The following is a 21,520-nucleotide window of genomic DNA, read 5'->3' as shown; positions in this document are numbered from 1 at the left end:
TACTACAACTATTTAAGTGGATTACTAGCTGAGAAAAGAAGAAAGCAACACACCTGGATGGGATCCCACCCTTAAGTGGATCTCCTAGTAATTGGAGTAAGCTCTTTAGATGAGATTTTGTTAATCTCCTGGAGGAGTGGTCTTATCCCTCTTTGTTGATTTGTTAATGTTCAACCCACCTTTGTGTCACCACCTTATGTGATTGCTGTATAAACTAAGACTACAAGAAGGAGGGATAAGACACAGAAGCAGAGAGAAGACACAGAAGCAGAGCACAGAGCAAAAGAGAATCAGGGAGTCAGAGCCAGAAGCAGGGGAAAGAAAGAGCACAAAGCCAGTGAGCTTCAGAGAGAGAGACGCAGAAGGGCTCCGGAGAGAAAGTTCAGAAGAAGGGGGATCGGAAGAGACCAGAGGAGAGACTACAGAGACAGAGTCAGAGATACACAGAAGAGAGAACAGCGGCACACAAAAGCAGAACACAAGGAGGAGCCATCCCAATCCGGTCCATATTCAGCGGCTCGAGAGCACTGAATGGGAGCGGTGAGAGAGAGAGCGCCGCCCCGAAAGCCCATGAACAACACACACATCACCCTCTTCCGTGTTCGCACTTTTATATTTTTTACAAGTGGCTGTATCACAAAACTGTTAACTTTTAAAAGAAGTGTTGAGAACACATATACTATGGTACTTTGTATAAATGGACTAGGGCGATAGCACAGTGGGTAGGGTGTTTACCTTGCACGCGGCCAACCAGGGTTCATTTCCTCTGTCTCTCTCAGCGAGCCGGGGAAGCTACTGAGAGTATCTTGCCCGCACAGCAGAGCCTGGCAAGCTACCCATGGCGTATTCAACATGCCAAAAACAGTAACAAGTCTCACAATGGAGATGTTATTGGTGCCCGCTCAAGTAAAACAACAGGAAGACAGTGCTACAGTGCTATGACAGTGCTACAGTGGTGCTTTGTGTAAATATAGCACTGTAGACCTATTGTTCATAGATTTGCTCCCTACTCGCCCTCTGCCACACTCCAGGCCGCTTTCCAGACACTCGGGACAAACCTCATACATGAGTGAAGCCCCACAGAACCAGGTAAAGCAGAACTTTGCGAATTTGGACTCCAGGCTCAATGAGACCCGGAAACAATATTCTTTGTCTGCCTCCTCCAATCTCCGGTGCCCGGCCCCAGGGATCAAACCCAGACGACCCACCCTACTGGAGCCAGATAAATACCTTACCGGCAGACCTCCACTACCTCCACTACCCAGCCACCGCCACGCTCCAGGTTGCTTTCTAGAACAGCATAAGACCCATAACATAACACCCATTTTCCATAATTTTCGCACCATATTTGATGGGCTTCAAATATGGTGTGAACCATGGAAACACCTGTAAGGGCGATTGGAGGCGGCCCTAAAAGCCTCCATCCCTCTTAGAGAGCCTGGCAAGCTACCGAGAGTGCCCCGCCCACACGGCAGAGCCTGGCAGGCTACCCGTGGCATAGTCGATATGCCAAAAACAGTAGCAACAATGGGCCTCATTTGCCTAACACCAAAAGAGCCCCCAATATGGCAGTGTTAAGAAGGAAGAGCAAAGAGAGGCTGATAAAATCTCAGGGACTACGAGACCAGGCCAGCAACACCGGGGATCCAGACGGAAGAGGTGTAGCCACCACACCTTCTCCAGATGGAGCCCCGGCGACACTGAGCAGCAACTAACTGGGCTCCGGGATGCGGGACTGGGACAACTCCAAACCGCCGCGGGGGGGGGGGGCACTGGAGTGGGGTGGCGCCAGCCCAGCCTCCAGGTGGCCCCGGCCACAGGAAGTCACGCCCTCGACCCACCCTTGGCGCCATCTTGCCACATTCAACAGAGAAGAAGCCGGGCATTCTGGTGAGCAACGTGGCCGGAGAATGCTCCGGACCCGAGACCAGGCCAGCAACACCGGGGATCCAGACGGAGGAGGTGCAGCCACCACACCTTCTCCAGATGGAACCCTGGCGACACTGAGCAGCAACTAACAGGGCTCCGGGATGCGGGACTGGGACAACTCCAAACCACGTGGCCGCATTAGCGGCCGCACAACCTTTTCTAAAAACTGAAAACATACAATCTTTTAATGGAAAACTAATTATCAAATACTTCCTTGGTAGTAGGGCTGTCTTTCTTTGGGGGAAACTCCAACAACAATAGTGAGTTTTGTGTTAAAATATGGAACGTAATCAAGGTAAAGAGAAAATGAAGTGAAATTCATCAGTTATACAGTTGGGGGTGGGGAGTGGGGGCGGGGGTATACTGGGGTTTTGGGTGGTGGATTATGGGCACTGGTGAAGGGATGGGTGTTTGAATGTTGTATAACTGAGACATAAACCTGAGAACTTTGTAACTTTCCACATGGTGATTCAATAAAAATTTTAAAAAAAATCTCAGGGATTAGCTAGACTGCTAAAACTAAGACCAAAATGACTGTCTGTACTTTCAACGCACATACATTGCGTTGTATGTGCGTTGGAAGCATCCATCGAGGACTTGATGGTGCAAGCGCAGAAGATCAAATACGACATCATTGGTCTGACTGAAATTCAGTAAAAACCAGTAGTGTGCTGCTATAGTGTACTGGGACACTGGAAACTCCCTCATCTAGTTCACCGGCATATTTTCTACTTTCTAGGTTAATGCAAGCAACGGTACTGCTAAACTTTCTACCACTGCAAGGACAGATAGCCTTTCCTCCAGCTTTCAGTAAAATTCACCTTAGTTGGGTGAGGGAGAGAGAGATAATACAGTGGGTTAGACACTTGCCTTGCACGCAGCTGACTGGGTTCGATCCCTGTTATCCCATATGGTCTCCCAAACACCGCCAGGAGTAATTCCTGAGCAGAGCCTGAAGTAACTCCTGGGCATCACCAGGTGTTGCCCCAAAACAAAACAAAATAATAAAACCTTACTTTAGCTTCCTTTAAGACTTCTCCTGAATGGCCAGCAAACTTCCACACAGGTCCTTCAAGCTCCCTAGACTTTGACTAACATTCTCTTCAAAAACCTTCCAACTTTTATTTACTGCTATATTCCAAATCCACACCCATTTTTAAGGTTTTGTTAAAGCTCTACTTAGTAATGCTAGAAATAAACATTTCTGTAATAGCTATAATTCACATGCCATAAAATTCTCCCCACCCCAAGTGTACACTTAAGTGGTTTTGTATGTATGTGTTCAGATGGTTATGCATCAAATCAATGCCAGAACACCTTCAAAAAAGAAAAATCTTCATTATTCTTGGGGACCAGAGAGACAGTGTAGTGGGGAAGTGCTCGCTTAATGTGTAGCCAACCAAGGTTTGATTCTGGCACCCCACAGGGTCCCCTGAACCCATCAGGAGTGATCCCTAAGCCCAGGGTAGAAGTGAGCACTGCCAATTGTGGTTCAAAAACAAAAACAAAAACAATTAAAAAGAAATCAGTCTTTATATCCCTAAGAATGATTTTTCTGTATCATGAATCAGAAACCCAGTTCTTCATTTTTCACTTTGATCAATTATAAGTTGAAGTACAGAAAAGCAATTTCCTAAAACTGATCCATGTTGTATCTTTCTTTCTGACTTCTATTTATCTCTAAAGTTTAGTCATATTGATCAGTTTTCAGCCCATTCTTTATTTGATAGGCATTATTATTCCTTTAATACTATATTAAAAATTTTAAATGAACTCTTGTGACTAAAAGCATGAATGAGAGTAGACACTGGGCTTTAAGCTGATGCTATAATGAGATGACATTTCTGGAGAATTTAGGAGATGAATTGCCATGTGGAAAAGACATGAATCATTGGAATCAGCTTTCAAAATATTCCCTAATATTCTTGGAGCTTCTAATTTATGTCTCCTATAAGACAATCCTTCAAGACCATATTAGGTTGCTATCTTTGATCAACATGGCATGTTTTCTGAGGCTAACATTATGAGAGACATTGATTTCTACTTTGTTCCCACAAGCGGGTGGTTGTGCTCACTCTTCCTTACATCATTGTCCTGGGGGACTCCGAGTGCCATGACAGTGTGATACTCAGGTCATCCCTAGAGCATCTGACCACTACTCCTGTGAGTGAGCCGTTTTGGAAGCTCCACCTCTGGCATAGCCTTTGGGTGACTACAGCATCTTTGCCCAAATCCTCAGTGATTCCCAGGTGCAACCAACGAAGTTATTCCTGAATTCTTCAGTCTCCAAAGTCAGGAGATAGTAACTTCTTTTGAATTCCCAAATCGTATTTCTATTGTCACATACAAAAAGTGATATTTAGATATGAGATTTTAGTATACACATTCACAAAATATATTTTTATTAGAATTTTTTATTTCAATAGTTAACACTTTCTTCAAAAAGTAAAAACAATAGTTATTCCCTGAGTATAAAGAACTAATCCTACAACAAAACAGTTACAAAACTAAGCAATTAGAGGTACAGAATTCTGATCATTCAGTTACACTTACAAATCTATTCTTAAAAATCTCAAGTATTTTGGGACTTCAGTTAACATTCAACTCCCCTCCTTTCCCCTATCTAATCGTGCACCAAGATATTAAGGTATGTCTGATCTGTCTTTATCAAATTCCAGTGCAATCTTTAAAGCAGTGCTATTGAGGCCAACAGATTGCATGTTACATATGATAGAAACAACTGTTCCTCTTGGGGGAACCTTGTTATTCATAGCTTCAGCATCCAGTTCTTCAGGAAGAACCAGCAACACACTGCTAGCGCCCACTGCACCACCAGTATGTGAGGCATAATGCCGTTGCTTCCTGCAAGAACCATAGGTTTGCTTCTTTTCCACAATACCCCAGGCCATCGCATACTGCCCCTCTTTATCCCAAGACATCTCTGTGTTGGGGACAGGTGTCCAAATCATCACCATTGTTTCTGGCTTGAGATATCCTGGTAAAAGATTTTCGTTGGTGTCCTTAAACAGCCCGACTTGGTAACCATACAGCATTGCATTTCCAAATTTCAGAAGGTCACCCACTGTAGACAGAAATCCACCGCCAGCCCATTTATAGGAGTTGTCCACGTAAGGTGTGTTGACAAGACGTCTCTTTTTATTGTAAACATAGAATCTAAAATGAAATGAGAATCATTAAAAATCAAGTCTACACTTGACTTCACACAGAAAATGAACAGGAAAAGATGTGCATGAGACAGACTATTTCATGGAAGTGATCATACATTCTCAGAAACCACTGATTTCCAGTATAATTTAGATCCTAATGAAAAACACAGATAAAGGAGAAAGCTTGTCTAATTACCTTGTATAATGAAAGTACAGAAAGGATTATTTGTGTCTTGACTGTGTTCAGTGAATCAGACCTTCATTTTTATTTTTAAATTTTTTATTAGTGAATCATCGTAAACAACAGTTATAAACTTACAAACTTTCGTGTTTGTATTTCAGTCATACAGTGATAGTTTACCCATCCCTCCACCAGTGCCCATTCTCCTCCACCAATGTTCCCAGTATCCCTCTCACCACCCCCTGCCTCTGTGGCAGGGCATTCTCTTGCGTTCTCTCCTTTTGGGTGTTGTGGTTTGCAATAGAGGTATTGAGCGGCCATCGTGTTTGGTCTATATTCTACTTTCGGCATGCATCTTTCAACCCTAACGGGTTCTCCCAACATCCTTTACTTGGTGTTCCCTTCTCTATCTGAGCTGCCTTTTCCTTCAATGCATGCAAAAATAACTATCATTCGGTAGATATTCCTAGTCCTTATGCTTGATGAAGCATGTGAAAGTTATAACTAAAAGGGCATACCATTTTATCTATAGAATTTCAATCTGTACAGCAAGATGTATATAAATAATATTTATAAGGAGGTTAGGTCCCTTGACTAAAAAATAATTAAGACTAACATATAAATGATGTAATACATATGGTACTTTCTTGAAAGGAGAAGCTGAAATTAGCAAAATCTCACTCTGAACCCCAATTCTATATTTGCTGGCTATACTTATTTTATTTGATAAGCATTTTTTCAGTTCTTACTATGAGCTGGGCATAGTTCTTATTTGAACTAATTTATTCCTGTAAAGTGTTAGGAGTAGGTAGTATTTCAAAGAAGGGGAAACTCTGACACACTGGCTTCCCTATTCTATACAACTTCTCTGTATCAGAATCCTAATTTGTAAACTGCAGACAAAAAGATGTACTTGAAAGACTTAAAATCTATGCATAATACACTGTATTTATGGCAGACACTTAGCAAATGAGAGCTGTTATTTATGCAGGCATTCAACAAATACTGCTGGAGTGCTTGCTATGTACTGGGCCTTGGTTAGATGCTGGGATACAAAATGTTAAGATGTTGTCTAACCACTTGAGGCCTCTATCTGAATATGAGATTGTACCATAAGTCTTAGGACAGTGAATCAAAATCATGGACTGGAAGAAAAATGGTAAGGCCCTGAAGGATATTTCTTGAAACATGGCATAAAACACTGCTCTGAGGCCTCCAGCTTCTTGCATTCACTGCCAAAACGGTGCTCACCAAGGCTAGGCTGGGGAGCAACATCACTCAGTGTATCTGAAGCAAGGACTGCAGAGTGATTGCTCGTGAGAGGAGAGGGGATAGGTCATGAAGGACCATCTGTGCCACTCTAGTCATTTTTGACTCCAGCTTGGTTGACATATAGCTCTCAGTTCTTGAGGTACTCAAGGGTGTATTTTCAATCTTTTGATTCTTGTTACAGCGACCAGTAATGTTTCCTCTCACTGATGGCTGGTCCTATGGTAGCTGCCTGTTCATGCACAGCCTCCCGCAGTCATTTAGGGTTTCACTCATTCCTCCTCCTATCACCAGCAGTCACTCTGCAGTCCTTGCTTCAGATACACTGAGTGATGTTGCTCCCCAGCTTCGCCTTGGTGAGCACCATTTTAGTGCTCTGGGCCTCCAAATTTCCTATGCACAATCTTCCATGCACCTCCTTATGCATTGCTGACGAGCTCTCATAGGGCATCTCCCAGACCACTCTGCTCTAACATCTCTACAGTGCATGTCCCTGGGGTCCCTGATACTTCAGGGGCTCTAGTTTGTCTTCCCTCCCCAAGGACAGCCTTGTAGCTGTACAGCTCCTCTGGCTCCAGATATACAACTGGATTCTCCACTAACACGAATGATTTTCAAATGTGGCCTTAGAAAGACAGGAGGGTTACTGATCAGCCACCTCTGACTCTTCCTCCCCAAGATACGCCCTCCCTTCAAAACTCACCTTAGGCTGGAGAGCTAGTACAGTGGGTCGGGTGCTTGCCTTGCCCATGGCCAACCCAGGTTTGATCCCTGGCACCCCATATGGCCACCCAAGCACTACCAGGAGTGATCCCTGACCGCAGACCAAAAGTTAGCCCTGAGCACCACCAGGTGTGACCCGCAAACAAAAGAACAAAAAAACCTCACAATCTTGGAGGGGAGGAGGGTATATGAAGTTTGAAAAAAAGAAAGACCCCTGTATTTTCCAAAACTGTCCATCTCTCAAATGTCCAAGACGTAATGTTTTGGTTAAGTAGGGCTGGCCTGTGGGGAGATAGTCCTGTCACCCAGAGTAAATGCCTGCATAGGAGTAAGCTGAGTTTGGTCCCTGCATGGTACCCCTTTCACGGCCCCAGTGGCACTGTCTGCCCAAGCACTGAACTGTCAAGCCCAAGAGGACAAGTATCACAGGAGTGGCTCCCACACCCCTGAGCACTGCTTGTGGGTGGTCATAAAGTGCTCTGGTAAGTTTTTAGAAGCTGAAACAATGACTTTGTATGTGGTTGTTTCATCCACAAAATAACCTGTCTAAAATGAATCTCCCCAAAGCATCATCTGTCCCTGCTCTCTGTATAAACCTTGCTGGACTCTTGTGTCCTTTACACTCACATTCAGTAACATGCTTAGTCAACCCCAGTGGTTCCTTCTAGACCTAGAACCACTCCTGTCTTCCTCGACTGTAACTACATTTGTAATTCCAGCCAATGTAACCTAAGAGAAGCTACGGAACAGAATTGCGTTTCCCCACCAAGACAGCTATTTCTTATAATGAACTCCAAGCTTGTAAACTTAGGAGAAAATGAGGCCACAGGTTCAACTCCTGGCAATAACACAGCCGAGCACCCATACAAGTAAAATTCTAGACTTTAATATAGAAATTTTTTTTCTTTTACTTTGTTTTATTTTGGGGGTCACACATTGCAGTGCTCAAGGGACCACATGACGTTCTAGGGATAGAATCCATGTCCAAAGCATGTAAGGCAAATGCCCTACCCCCTGTGCCATCACTCTGGCCAAGAATTCTAAACTTTATTCATTATTTTGTGGTAGTAGGACTAAGCCAAAAGCTTCCATATGAGAGGCAGGTCTCTTCCAATGAACCACCCTCCTGACCCCAAAGACTCCAAATTTTAAAAGAGTTTAAAACATTGAACTTTAATTAAAATGTAGATTAAGGGGCTGGAGAGATAGCACAGCGGGTAGGGCGTTTGCCTTGCACACGGCCGACCCGGGTTCAAATCCCAGCATCCCATATGGTCCCCTGAGCACGGCCAGGGGTAATTCTTGAGTGCAGAGCCAAGAGTAACCCCTGTGCATCGCCAGGTGTGACCCAAAAAGCAAAAAAAAAAAAAAAAAAAATGTAGATTAAAGTAAAGTTTAATCTACATTTTAATCTCTTGGCTCCTTTTCACAGAAGACAAGTCAATGGCTTTTTATGAAAATGATTTTGTCCAGTTGGATGATAAATTCCACTACTGCAAAAATGTCAGAAATTTCTGCTCTAAAACTAAAGGAACACAGAAACAAGGTCATGATAAGTAGTTGGGAAAACTCTGGGGCTGAAATTGGAATAATGCCCGGTGACAAACCTATTCCTATTATTTATTTATTTATTGATTGATTGCTTTTTGGGTCACACCTGGCGATGCACAGGGATTACTCCTGGCTCTGCACTCAGGAATTACCCCTGACGGTGTTCAGAGGACCAGATGGGATGCTGGGAATCGAACCTGGGTCAGCCGCATGCAAGGCAAACGCCCTACCCGCTGTGCTATTGTTCCAGCCCCAAGCCTATTCCTATTTAATCTCTAAATTATGCATAAAACATTATATAACCACAGAATCTACATCTCCAAACTTAGAAATTAAAAATACTTTCATTTTAAAAATAATTCATGTATACCTCCAGAAGTAATTATTATATGCCATTTGGTACTTTATTTTTGTAACGGGTTTAAAGCAGACAGAAATTAAAATGTGTAAATGAAAACCATTCCATTTCAACATTTGCCTTTAACAGTAAGCCTGTCAGCTAAAATTATAAAAAGAGCTTCGTGAGGAATAATGCTTAATGCTAGAAAAATAAGGTAAGAAATATTAAGCTAATAATGATGGTAATGGCTATGTCTACCCTACCAACACAGAGCAAGCACTTCAGAGCCAGGAGTAAACACAGCGAGGTGGGGCCAAAAACAAAAGTATAAAGAAAATAGAAAAGAAAACCCCAATTTTATTTTGGAGCATAGTGTACCTGGCTGAAAAACCAATTCCCCTGCATTCCTTGCAGCTAATTGTGGCCTATGGGTAAGATTCTAGCCAAAGGACTGAGGTACTATTTAAAGCACAATACTGGGAAAATAAACAGGCGAGAGATATCGGGAGCACTATTTTACACACAAGCAGATGGAGACAATATTTACTTGGGATACATTAACTCTCAAAAGTCATGGTAACCTTTCCCCACTGCGATGAGGCCCCGAGTTGCCATCCACGAATGGCTCCTGGCTCCTGAACGGCCATCATCCCAGAGGCACACAAACCAATTTCGGAACCCAGTGGCTTTTGGCAGAAATGCATCTGGATTGAGCACTAAACTATGGTGCCGTGCCATCCCGGGTTGGGAAAGGTGTTTGACCCTTCCACCTATTCTCCCCGGCACTGCAGTGGCCGCCACCTTTTCAGAGCCTATTGGTCAGCCAGCTATGAGATTGCAAAGATGTGACACGTGGGGCCTCACGGGATGGGGGGTGGAGCCAGCCCCTCTCCCTGCCCTATGAGGGAGGCCCCGAGTTGCCGCCCACGAATGGCCATCATCCCAGAGGCACACAAAACAATCTTGGAACCCCATGGCTTTTGGCAGAAATCCCTCCAGACTTATTACTAAAATATCAGAACTCTAAAATGCTCTTCATATCAGCAATAGAAAACAAGTTATCTAATGATGCCTTTTTGGCAGGTCTGAATGCTGGGGGAAATTCCAAATAATAATAGTGAATCTTTTGTCAAAATATTGAATGTGATCAAAGTGGAGAGAGAGTAAGGTAGAAATCATCTGCCACATTGGTGGGGGGAGGGATGGGATGGGAGGCAAACTGGGGTTCTTAGTGGTGGAGGGTGTGCACTGGTGAGGGGATGGGTGTTTGATCATTGTATGACCGAGACTTAGACTGGAAAGCTTTGTAACTGTTCTTACGGTGATTCAATTAAAAAAAAAAAAAAGTCATGGTCAGTATAGTATAAGCAAATTTAGTTTATGGGTGCCAGTAAACAAAATGTAAACAAGTAAAACGTTAACTAGACATATATGATGCATGACTGAAGAACAAATTATAGATGCTCAAGGCAGGTGCTATCTGGATTAGTTATTAATATGCTTAAATTATTACCATTATTTTCTTCAAAGGATTATAAAGGGCTACTTTATAAATACATTTCTTTCCTTTCCTACAGATAGAAAAACAGACATTTAGAAAAGGTGCCCATAAGTGGCAAGTTGATTTTGGACTAGAGACAAAGGAAAAATTGACTTTTAATTGACAACACAGTGTTAAGATGTAATACAGCTACACATGGCAGTATTCATTTACCTTGCTCTATTGTAAATCACTGGCTCATTTTCTTCCTGCACAGTTGTCAGCATATCCAAGTCATGGAATATTTTCTGCATATAGTCCAGATACTTATATCCTGAAGCTCTTTCTACTATGGCTGCCAGTAGGGTATAGCCAAAAGTTGAATACAAAAACTGACTACCTTGAGACATCATTACAAGAGAAGGGGAAAAAAAGCTTTATTATCATTTAAAACCATGTTGATTTATTGTCCCACTGAAAGTTGGCATTTCCTCAAACTGGTATAATTTCAAAGTTTAGAAGATACTATGTTAATGATATGCTAACAAACATTGTCAATTTTATAATGATCCAGCCTACTCCACATTCCAATGAAAGGATTCACATACTTAAAATTTTCTTTATGCAAGGGTTGGAGAGATAATACAGTGGGTAAGACACTTGTTTTACATGTGACTGACCTGGGTTCAATCCCTGGTACCCCCATATGGCCCCCAAGTATCACTAGGAGTGATACCTGAGCACAGAGCCAGAAGTAAGCCCTGAGAACTGCTAGGTCTGTCCCCAAAACAAAAATTTCACCTGAATATGCTCCATTCTAGGATAATAAAACAAGCAAATAAGTCCAACTTTAACAAAATGGAAAATAATTCAAACTAGAATTTAAAAAAAAAACATTTGGTTTCTAGAAACAACTATCTGGTTCTCAGCATACCTATCATCCACTGCTAGTCAAAAATACTAGTCATAAATACAAGATGTTTTAGTGAAATATATATAGGTTAAAACCTTATTTCCTATACATATTAAAATATAAATATTGTTTCAAATATATACCTTCACATTTTGGATCCTGTAAATACAGATTGTATGATCTATTTTAAAATGAGGTGAGCTGTTCATTACTTTTCACATTGGGACCTACCCAGGGGCGCTGGGGTGTAAGCCAAGGCCACTCCCAGCAGACCTGAAGTTTGCTCTGCTCAGAGAATTTGCATGACAGTAGCTTCCCTGCCATGTGATCTGCCTCCGTGGCCCCAGGAACCTGAGCTTTTTCTTTTTATGCTTTTGGGCCACACCTGGTGGTGTTCAGAGCTTATTCCTGGCTCTGTACCCAGGGATCATTCCTGGCTGGGCTGAGGAACCATCTGGGGTGCCACTCAGGTACACGAAAGGCAAGTATCCTATCTATTGTACCATCACTCCAGCCCCAGAACCTTACTTTTTTTTCAAGGGTGTGGGGGGGGTAGGGGGGGGCACTCTCAGCAATTCTCTAGGGTTACTACTGGCTCTGCATATAGGAATTACTCCTGGTGGGCTCAAGGGACTATATGTGCTACCGAGGATCAAACCCAGGCTGGCTACATACAAAGCAAGTGCCTGCAAGTTGTATTATCTCTCCAGTCCCAGGACCTTAATTTCTGATTAAAAATCTAGTTTGTTGTTTGTCTGTTTTGTTTATTAGGTTTTTGAGGCACAACTGGCGATGCTCAAGGGTTACTCCTGGCTCTGTGCTCAGGAATTACTCCTTGTGAGCTTGTGGAACCATATAGGATGCTGGGGATTTAACCTGGGTCAGCCACATACAAAGCAAGCACCCTATCCATTCGTTCTCTCTAGCTCCAAAATTCAGTTATATTTTTTGCCCCTATAGAATATCAATTTTGTAGTAGACTTCTGAAACAAAAATTGACTCTAAGTGCATAAACATGGTTAGCTTAAAGGTATTAAACACTTTCATTAGGTTTCACACAGAAGAATTCATTTTTATAGAACTTTTGGAGAAATAAAATTAAGCTGATGAATACTAAAGGTTTTTTTCTTTTTCTTTTTTTTTTTTTTTTTTGAGGGGTGGTGGTTCCTTGGGGGCCTCAGGCTGTGGTTCTATGCAAAGCCTGAGAGGGCAATGTTGCTCAAGCCTTGTGGTGTTGGGGGCCGTCAGGGCTATACCTTGACATGCTGAGGACCCTGTGGTGCTGGGTATGCATGCACCCTCACTTTTGCACTAGCTCCAGCCCATAATGCTTCTTCTTCTTCTTTTTAAATATTTTTTTGCCACACCTGGCTGTGCTCAGGGCTCAAGGCTCATGTCTGATGAGCCCAGAGGACAATATGGAGTGCTGGGGATCAAACCTGGGTGGGCCACGTGTAATTCAAGAGCCCTATCCACTGTACTATCACTGTGGCCCCTAAATTCTAACAAAATACTGAAATATTATCAGTACTCTATCAGGCCCATTCTGGTCTAGACTTCATTGAGCAAGCTACTACTCCAATGTTCTCCAGTTTTCCATGAATATCTTGTTTCTGGAAATGCACCAAATGACTGTGCACCACCCCCACCCTCAAGGAGGCCAAATCTGAACACTCAGTGGCTGCTACAAACAAAACCATGTGTGCTAAATTGACAGCAAGATTCACAATTCCACATGCGACAAACAACTACAGCAAATGCAGGCAGGATGCTATTATTTTGGATTTTCTGAAAAGTTAATACTTGAGTAATGATGACTTTCTAAGAAAAGGAATTAACACTCACCAGGTTTAAAGAACAGAGGGTCATTCTTAAATAGTCTTAGAGATTCAATTGAATTTTCAAACTTCTCTTTTAAATATAATTCGCCTTGTTCAAAGTCATTCTTTTTCTTAACAGGTTTTGGGTTCCGGCCCTTTGCCTCATTATCCTGCTCTGTCTTGGTTTTAGCAAGGTCACTCTTTTCACTACTTTTACTTCCTTTTTCTTTTAGCTCTCTGTCTTGGTCCGATTCCATGGTCTCTTTAATAATTTTCAAGGTTTTATAAGCTTTCTCCTCTTTCACTTTTTTCATGTCCTTTTCATAATGACGAATTCCACTTAAATGAGAAATCAATAATCTTGTTGTGACAGAAACCTAATTGTAAACATATAAAAATTCCATTACAACCATTTAATAAAAAGCAAGCTTAAAATAGGTCCTGCAATAATTTCCATTTTAAACTGCTGTTAAAAAGCACATTATATCAACTCTCTAACTTCACATTAAAAAAAGAGGCCATCAAAGCTATTCAGTTATCATTTGGACTTTAAAAGAATAGATTAATTTGAAACAAACCAAAGAAACTTATGAAACCTTTCAACAATTTAACTAACCATTAGTAAAATAAACTATTCATTTCATTACCTTTTCACCTTCGTACTCCTTTTCTGGGAATTCAGGAACATAATGTTGCACCGGCAAATCAAGATCCAGTTTCCCTGCTTCCCACAATTTGGCAAGAGCAACCATGGTGAGGCTTTTGCTGATACTTGCAATTCTCATAACGGTCTCTGGCTTGCAAGGCACACGGTTCTCAACATCCGCATAACCTAAACCTATGGGGAAAAGCAAAGAGTGACTTTTAAGCTTCATAGTCAAAGGAGTCTTCAAAAATGAAAATACCACTTTTGGGGGGCTTTGGTTTTTATTTTGGGCCACTTACGGCAATACCCAGGCTAACTCCTGGCTCTCTGCTCAGGTATCATGCTTGTGAGTCTCAAGGGATCCTAGGGATCAAACTCTGGGTTAGCCATGTAAAAGGCAAGCACCCTATTTTTTTTTTAATTAATTTATTTATTTTTAATTAGTGAATCACCGTGAGGGCACATTTACAGATTTATACACTTTTGTGCTTATGCTTCCCTCATACAAAGTTCGGGAACCCATCCCTTCACCAGTGCCCATTTTCCACCACCAGTAAACCCAGCATCCCTCCCACCCTCCCCAATCCCATCTCCCCCCACCCCACCCTGCCACTGTGGCAGGGCATTCCCTTCTGTTCTCTCTCTCTAATTAGCTGTTGTGGTTTGCAATAAAGGTGTTGAGTGGCCACTGTGCTCAGTCTCTAGCCCTCATTCAGCCCGCAACTCCCTTCCCCCACATGGCCTTCGACTACATTATAGTTGGTGATCCCTTCTCTGAGTTGCCCTTTCCCCAGAATGTGAGGCCAGCCTCCAAGCCATGGAGTCAACCTCCTGGTACTTATTTCTATAATTCTTGGGTGTTAGTCTCCCACTCTGTTATTCTATATACCGCAGATGAGTGCAGTCTTTCTATGTCTGTCTCTCTCTTTCTGACTCATTTCACTCAGCATGAAACTTTTCATGCCGATCCACTTAAATACAAAATTTATGACCTCCTTTTTTCTGACAGCTGCATAGTATTCCATTGTATAGATGTACCAAAGTTTCCTCAACCAGTCATCCGTTCTAGGGCATTCCGGTTTTTTCCAGATTCTGGCTATTGTAAACAGAAGCACCCTATTATTTTATTATCTTAGGTCACCCACCCCCCAAACTAAAATAGTACTTGAAAACATCTTATACATTTTAGGACCAGAGAAGCAGTAGAGGGATTAAGGTGCTTGCTTTGTATGTGGCCAATCCCAGTTCAATCCCTAGCTCCTCCTTAGCAACACTGGGTGTGGCCCCTTAGCAAGGCAGGTGCAATCCCTGAGCATTGGTAAATTAAGTTCAAAACTCACCTCCACCTCATCAAATAACAAAACACCCCATACATGTATCTAAAGGAGAAGATATTTCACTTTTCTTTTTTGGGGGTTGCAGGGAGGTGGGTCACACCAGTGGGGCTCAGGGTTTACTCCTGGCTTTGCTCAGGGATCACTGAGGTGGGATTCAGGGAAACATATGTGGTGCTAGGGAACGAATCCAGATTGGCTGCATACAAAGTGAGTGCCCTATCTGCTATATGATCAGTTCAGCCTGTTCACTTTCATAAAATAAACTTGACATGTGAAAATCTTGGCAATACTAACAGGAGTAAATTTAGCAATCACATAGCTCACTGAACTATGCACCCTGGGCATGCATTCATTCTATATCTGTATCAGATATAGTTTTTCTCAGCACATCTGAACAAGCTGGTTAATTCAACTTTTTACTAAAAAACACTCTATAAAGAAATAATCACTCTATTTATTTGCATATTAAATGTGACTTTTGAGAACTTTTACTGAATTTCTTAAAATAGTCATCCAATAAAAGTGAATGTAGGGGCTGGAGCGATAGTACAGTGGGTATGGCTTTTGCCTTGCATGCGGCCAACCTGGGTTCAATTCCCAGCATCCCATGTGGTCCGCTGAGCACCACCAGGAGTAATTTCTGAGTGCATGAGCCAGTTGTAACCCCTGTGCATCGCCGGGTGTGACCCAAAAAGCAAAAAAAAAAAAAAAAGTGAATGTAAAAAGCCACTGTCACTGTCACCCGTTGCTCATAGATTTGTTTGAGCGGGCACCAGTAACATCTCTCATTGTGAGACTTACTGTTACTGTTTTTGGCATATCCAATCCGCCACAGGTAGCTTGCCAGGCTCTGCCGTGTGGGCGAGATACTCTTGGTAGCTTGCCGGGCTCTCCGAGAGGGGCGGAGGAATGGAACATGGGTTGGCCGCGTGCAAGGCGAATGCCTTACCGCTGTGCTATCGCTCCAGCCCAATGTAAAAATAAGTCCTGCACCATCTGCACTTATATGTTCATCGCAGCACTGTTTATAATAGCCAGAATCTGGAAAAAACCCGAATGCCCTAGAACAGATGACTGGTTGAAGAAACTTTGGTACATCTATACAATGGAATACTATGCAGCTGTTAGAAAAAAATGAGGTCATGAAGTTTACATATAAGTGGATCGACATGGAAAGTATCATGCTAAGTGAAATGAGTCAGAAAGAGAGAGACAGACATAGAAAGATTGCACTCATCTGTGGAATATAGAATAATAAGACTAGGAGTCTAATACCCAAGAATAGTAGAAATAAGTACTAGGAGGTTGACTCCATGGCTTGGAGGCTGATCTCTCATTCTGGGCAACTCAGAGAAGGGAGCACCAAGTAAATTGTGGTCGGAGGTCATGCGGGGGAGGAGTGATGTGTGCTGAATGTAGACTAGAGACTGAACACAATGGCCGCTCAACACCTTTATTGCAAACCACAACACCTAATCAGAGAGAGAGAACAAAAGGGAATACCCTGCCATAGTGGCAGTTTGGGGTGGGGGGAGATGGGACTGGGGAGGGTGGGAGGGACCCTGGGTTTACTGGTGGTGGGGAATGGGCACTGGTGAAGGGATGGGTTCTCGAACTCTGTATGGGGGAAACATGAGCACAAAAATGTATAAATCTGTAACTGTACCCTCACGTTGATTCACTAATTAAAAATAAACTATTAAAATATTAAAAAAAAAGAAGTCCTGCAAATCCAACTTATCAAGAATTTACTTCAACTGAAAATCAGAAGACATCTTGTTTAATACACCTAATAGAAAACATTTCAAGTTTAGTTTCATCTTCTCTCCAGCTAAAAGTATGAGAATCTGAGCTACACAGACTTGAGATCTGAAAAGAGACCAGAGCTATAGTACAGTTGGTAGAGCATTAGCCCTGCACACAGCCTACCCAAGTTCCATCCCTGGCATCCCATATGGTCCCCCAAGCACTGCCTGCAGTAATTCCTGAGTGCAGTGTCAGGAGTAACCCCTGAGCATTGCTGGGTGTAGCCCCCAAACAAAAACAAAACAAAGAAAGTAACTGAGTTCTGAGAAGACGAACAATAACTGGGAGGGGGGAGTTTGGGGTAACAAAGTGCTCAGGAGCTATTCCTGGCTCTGCTCAGGAATGCCCGCTAAGGGTGCTCAGGGGGCCATATACGGTGCTGGGAGTTCAAACCAGGGCCTTGGCCTTCACAATACATGCAAGGCAAGTGCCTAATTCCCTGTGCTATATTTCTCATCACTGTCTTTTAAAAAAGCTTCCCAGGGGCTGGAGAGATAGCACAGCGGGTAGGGCGTTTGCCTTGCACGCGGCCGACCCGGGTTCAAATCCCAGCATCCCATATGGTCCCCTGAGCATGGCCAGGGGTAATTCCTAAGTGCAGAGCCAGGAGTAACCCCTGTGCATTGCCAGGTGTGACCCAAAAAGCAAAAAAAAAAAAAATAAAAATAAATAAATAAATAAATAAATAAAAAAGCTTCCCTTCCCTTTGTTATTGTGGTTTCGCTCAGTTGCACACTTGGCTGAGGTGCAACTTGGCGTCACATACAGTTCTGACAGTCCTTACAACACTCATTTGTTTGGTAGTGCTCGCTAGGGATTCCTTAAAGCTTGCATATATGCTCTTGGGGGCTACAGTATGGACTGGATAGTGACAGTCTTTTACTGCGGGGGCATTTTAGTTTTGGTCCATACAGACATGTGGCTGTGTGCTGGGGAAGAGAGCACACACAGTGAGGTGCAGGGGGTCCCAAAGACCAGGAATACAGGGTAGGACTTAGCGTGTGGGTGGTGCACTAGAGCTTAAACTCAGACCCCTTGCTGGCAAGACAGGTGCTTACTTAGCCAAGGAGACACACCCAGGCCATTGTTTTATACCTCCAATAATTGTTTTACAGTTGACCACTGTCTGTGTGAAAACAAAACTCTCACTTGCAAAGCTGATCTATTCCTTGTGGTTTCAATACTTCCCATGAATTAGATATATTCTTCAGGTTATATTTATATTTATATTGGGGGGAAAGGCTCATTTGTCTTTAAATCTAAAATACTACATTCTGATCAAACTCTCTTAAAAGGACCACTTCCCTGAAATAATGTCTGAAACAAATTTCAAAAGAAATTTCAATGCCTCAAATCTGGGATTCATTGGACCCATTTGTATACAATAACAAATAAACCAGTTTATAAAATATGCTTTGGTGAGAGCACCATGGAATACACTGCTCTCTCCCAAAGTTTCTGGCTTTTCATTAAAATAAAAAGGTAGTTAATAACTCTGCCTACTAAAAAACAAGGTATCTACCTTATGAACAGTAGGAAATTGTGTACAGACTCAGTACTCGATACAGTGCATTTTACAGACTGGGAAACTCAATAAATTTGGTGGTTGAATTTAAAAATAAAAGAGAAACTACAGGTCAGGAATAGGGCTCAAGGGCAGAGAGCCCATCATTCTCCTCAACCTGAGGCCGGAACAGCAACAACACACAGGATGTGGTTTGTATCAGTTTTAAAAAAGAAAAATTCTGACATTTCACCCAATCAAAGGGACCAAAAAATATGCAAGTCACCAGACGGTTGCATTATTACCCACAACTTTCCAAATAATAAACCCTTGTCCTGATGGAAAGGTGGAAGAAGAATCGAGCCAGTTTTAAGATTTGGATGCATCAGGCACATGTCACTGTTTATGGGAAACCCGATTCTCCATTCTGCTGGAAGCTTTCAGTACCATATGAAAGGCTTTCAGCATTTCCAACAGCGTTTCACGGGGTTCACACTCAGTGGTGAACGCCAAGACTTCTTTCCAGCTGGCGCAAAACAAGCTGCCAAACACTTTCTCTGAGCCCACCTTCTGACCAGACTTCTTTGCCATCTACTGAGACGCCCACCACGATTCCTGGTGCGCCCACCTCATCCTAAAAGAGGAAAGGAATAGTTCAGACTTCCAGTGCTGGACATGGGCCAGCCTACCCCTGGGGGCTTTCCCGGGCTCCGCCCTCAAGCCAGAGCCACCGACAAGCTCCGCCCCTAAGCCCCACTCCAGACTCCTTGTCCCGCCCCACAAGCCTCGCCCTCGAGCCCCGCCCCAGCCCCGCCCTCCCGGCGCGCGCGACCTGGAGGTGTGCTCAGCTGGCTCAGCAAGGGGGAAAGGGCGGTGTCCGTGGCGGGCGGTGACCTCTTCCCCGATTTGGGTAACGCCCAAGAACATCTGACCGTGGCCCGGAGGTCGGGAAATGGGAAGTCTTTCCCGGAAGCAGGCATTGGGTGGGGTCCGCTCGGGCCCGGAAGACAGCCACTTCGGTGGGCCACACATTCCGGGGGACGCCGGGGCTGGCGCGCACGGTTCCCGGCCGCCTTCCCTCCCCTCCCCTCCCCCCTATCTCTTCGCACCTTGATCCTGTGCAGCAAGTCGCGGCTGCTGTCGATGGCTCTGGCGAAGCGCCCGGAGAGGCGCGGCGCCGGGGCCTGCGGAGACCACGGGGCGAGGGGCTGCTCGGGAGGCGGCGGCGGCGGCTCGGCCTGCGGCGAAGCCTCGGGGTCGGGAGGCACGGGCATGGCACCCCTCAACCCGCCGGCCAATTTGGCCCCCAGCGCCAGTCCCAGGCCCAGTCCCAGGCCCCCCGCCAGACCGGGAATGAACGGCAGTCGTCGGGCGCTCTGGTGAGCCCCGCGCCGCCCGCAGCCCCAGGCGCGGCCCGCGGGGGTGGGGGACCGGAAGTTCACGGACCGCAGGAGCCGGTGCATGGCCTCTCTACAGAGCTGGCAGAGTCAAAGCCGGGAGGCCTGAGGGTTGGGGTGGAGGATGCGGGCCGTCGACCGGGGCGGAGCCAGCGCTGGGAGGTGGCGGGGCTTTACTCTGGAGGGGCGGGAGGAGGGCGGGAGCGGCCAGGAGGAGGGCGGGGGCAGCTGAGAGGGGCGGAGCCTGCACCGGAGGAAGGCTGGGGCGACCTAGAGGGGCGGAACATGCGCCGGGTAGAGGGCGGGGCGACCAAGAGGGGCGGAGCCTGCCCCGGAGGAGGCGGGGGCGACCAGGCCAAGAGGAGGGAGGGGCGGCCAAAAGGGGTGGAGCCTGCACCGCGAGCCGGGAGGGGGATGAAGCCTGAGCCGCGAGCGGGGCGGGGGCTGCAGAGAGGTGCAGAACCCGCACTAGGAGGAGGGCAAGGGCCTCCTGGAGGGGCGGAGTCGGCACGGGCTCTCAGAGCGCTGGTGGTCCGGAGGTTGTGACGGGGCAGTGTCGGGAGGAGAGAGCTGACATCTGGGTGTGGCGGGGCTTGCAAACCGCGGCCCGAGAGTCACTCTCACGGAGCTCGACTACTTTGGCCTCTTCCTCTCTCTCCATCCACAGTATTACTTCCTCCGAGGGAACCTTCCCGGTCCCCTCCCCATCGTAGTTCTGCCGCCCCTTCTGGACCCCGGTACGCATGTCTCCTCGTTTACGAGACAGGTTCTTCCAGTTGGAAGTTCCTGATCTCAAGTGGCCTCTCGGCGTCTCTGCGGGGCCTGGGCTTGCACGCGTGGACCCCCAGGAGTAAGCACAGCACATCAACCCGCCCCACCCTCCCTCCCTGCCCTGAAAAACACACACATAATGATGTTGTTTGGGGGAAAATAACCAACAAAGGATTCATAACTGGGATATTTAAAGAATCCTCAAAAGTCAGCAAAACCAAACTATCATATTAGAACATGGCCAGAGATGCAAAAAGACATTTCACTGAAGAGATTCGCAGATGGCAAATAAGCATATGTACAGATGTCCAAAGTCATCCGTATTTAGCCATTTCTATTTCTAATTCTATCCATCATGGAATAATGCTAAATCTATTCAAATGGCCAAAATGAAGACAGGTGACACTACCAGCGGCTGGCAAGAAGGCAGAGACTGGGTCACTTGTACACACAGCTGGCAGGGACACATAGGATCACATGCCTAGAAAACTGTTTAGCAGTTAGTTTCTCTAAATACAGGGCTGGGAAAGCACTTGCCTCACATGTGCCCAACCCTAGTTCAATACCTTGTATTGCTCCAGGAGTGATCCCTGAGCACAGAGCCAGGTGTAAAGTCTAAGCACCTCCAGGTGGGGCACCCAAACCCAAGCCAAACAAACAACAACAACAAAAATTAAAAGCAATGA

The 21,520-nt window shown here is 44.7% G+C and overlaps 1 protein-coding gene across 2 annotated transcripts; it reads right to left on the bottom strand.

Moving 5' to 3' along the window:
- Positions 1 to 4,318: 4,318 nt before the first annotated feature.
- LACTB (lactamase beta) lies at positions 4,319 to 20,206 on the bottom strand. Of its 2 annotated transcripts, none has more exons than XM_004622017.2 (6): positions 19,776 to 20,206; positions 19,234 to 19,300; positions 14,021 to 14,211; positions 13,399 to 13,750; positions 10,875 to 11,040; positions 4,319 to 5,103 (listed from the first exon to the last, which is right to left on the bottom strand). In XM_004622017.2, exons 1-6 carry the CDS (start codon positions 20,127 to 20,129, stop codon positions 4,572 to 4,574), a joined length of 1,662 nt encoding a protein of 553 aa, XP_004622074.1. In that variant the 5' UTR covers positions 20,130 to 20,206; the 3' UTR covers positions 4,319 to 4,571. The 2 variants fall into 2 exon arrangements, with proteins under 2 accessions (XP_004622074.1, XP_012791299.1); XM_012935845.2 differs by having other exon boundaries at positions 4,966 to 5,103; positions 10,875 to 11,036.
- Positions 20,207 to 21,520: the final 1,314 nt, after the last annotated feature.

This window comes from Sorex araneus, chromosome 1 (assembly GCF_027595985.1).
Source record: "Sorex araneus isolate mSorAra2 chromosome 1, mSorAra2.pri, whole genome shotgun sequence".
NCBI classification, from domain to species: Eukaryota; Metazoa; Chordata; class Mammalia; order Eulipotyphla; family Soricidae; genus Sorex; species Sorex araneus.
The sequence above is the reverse complement of the archived record's forward strand: the minus strand, read 5'-3'. Positions and strand labels throughout refer to the sequence as shown.

Coding starts and splice junctions, on each gene's coding strand:
- LACTB (XM_004622017.2), bottom strand. CDS start 20,129: ATGCACCGGCTCCTGCGGTCCGTGAACTTCCGGTCCCCCACCCCCGCG. Junction 14,212..19,233: donor CAAAGAAGTCTGGTCAGAAG/GTGGGCTCAGAG, acceptor TTTTCCCCATAG/GTTTAGGTTATGCGGATGTT. Junction 5,104..10,874: donor GTGATTTACAATAGAGCAAG/GTAAATGAATAC, acceptor ATTTCATTTTAG/ATTCTATGTTTACAATAAAA.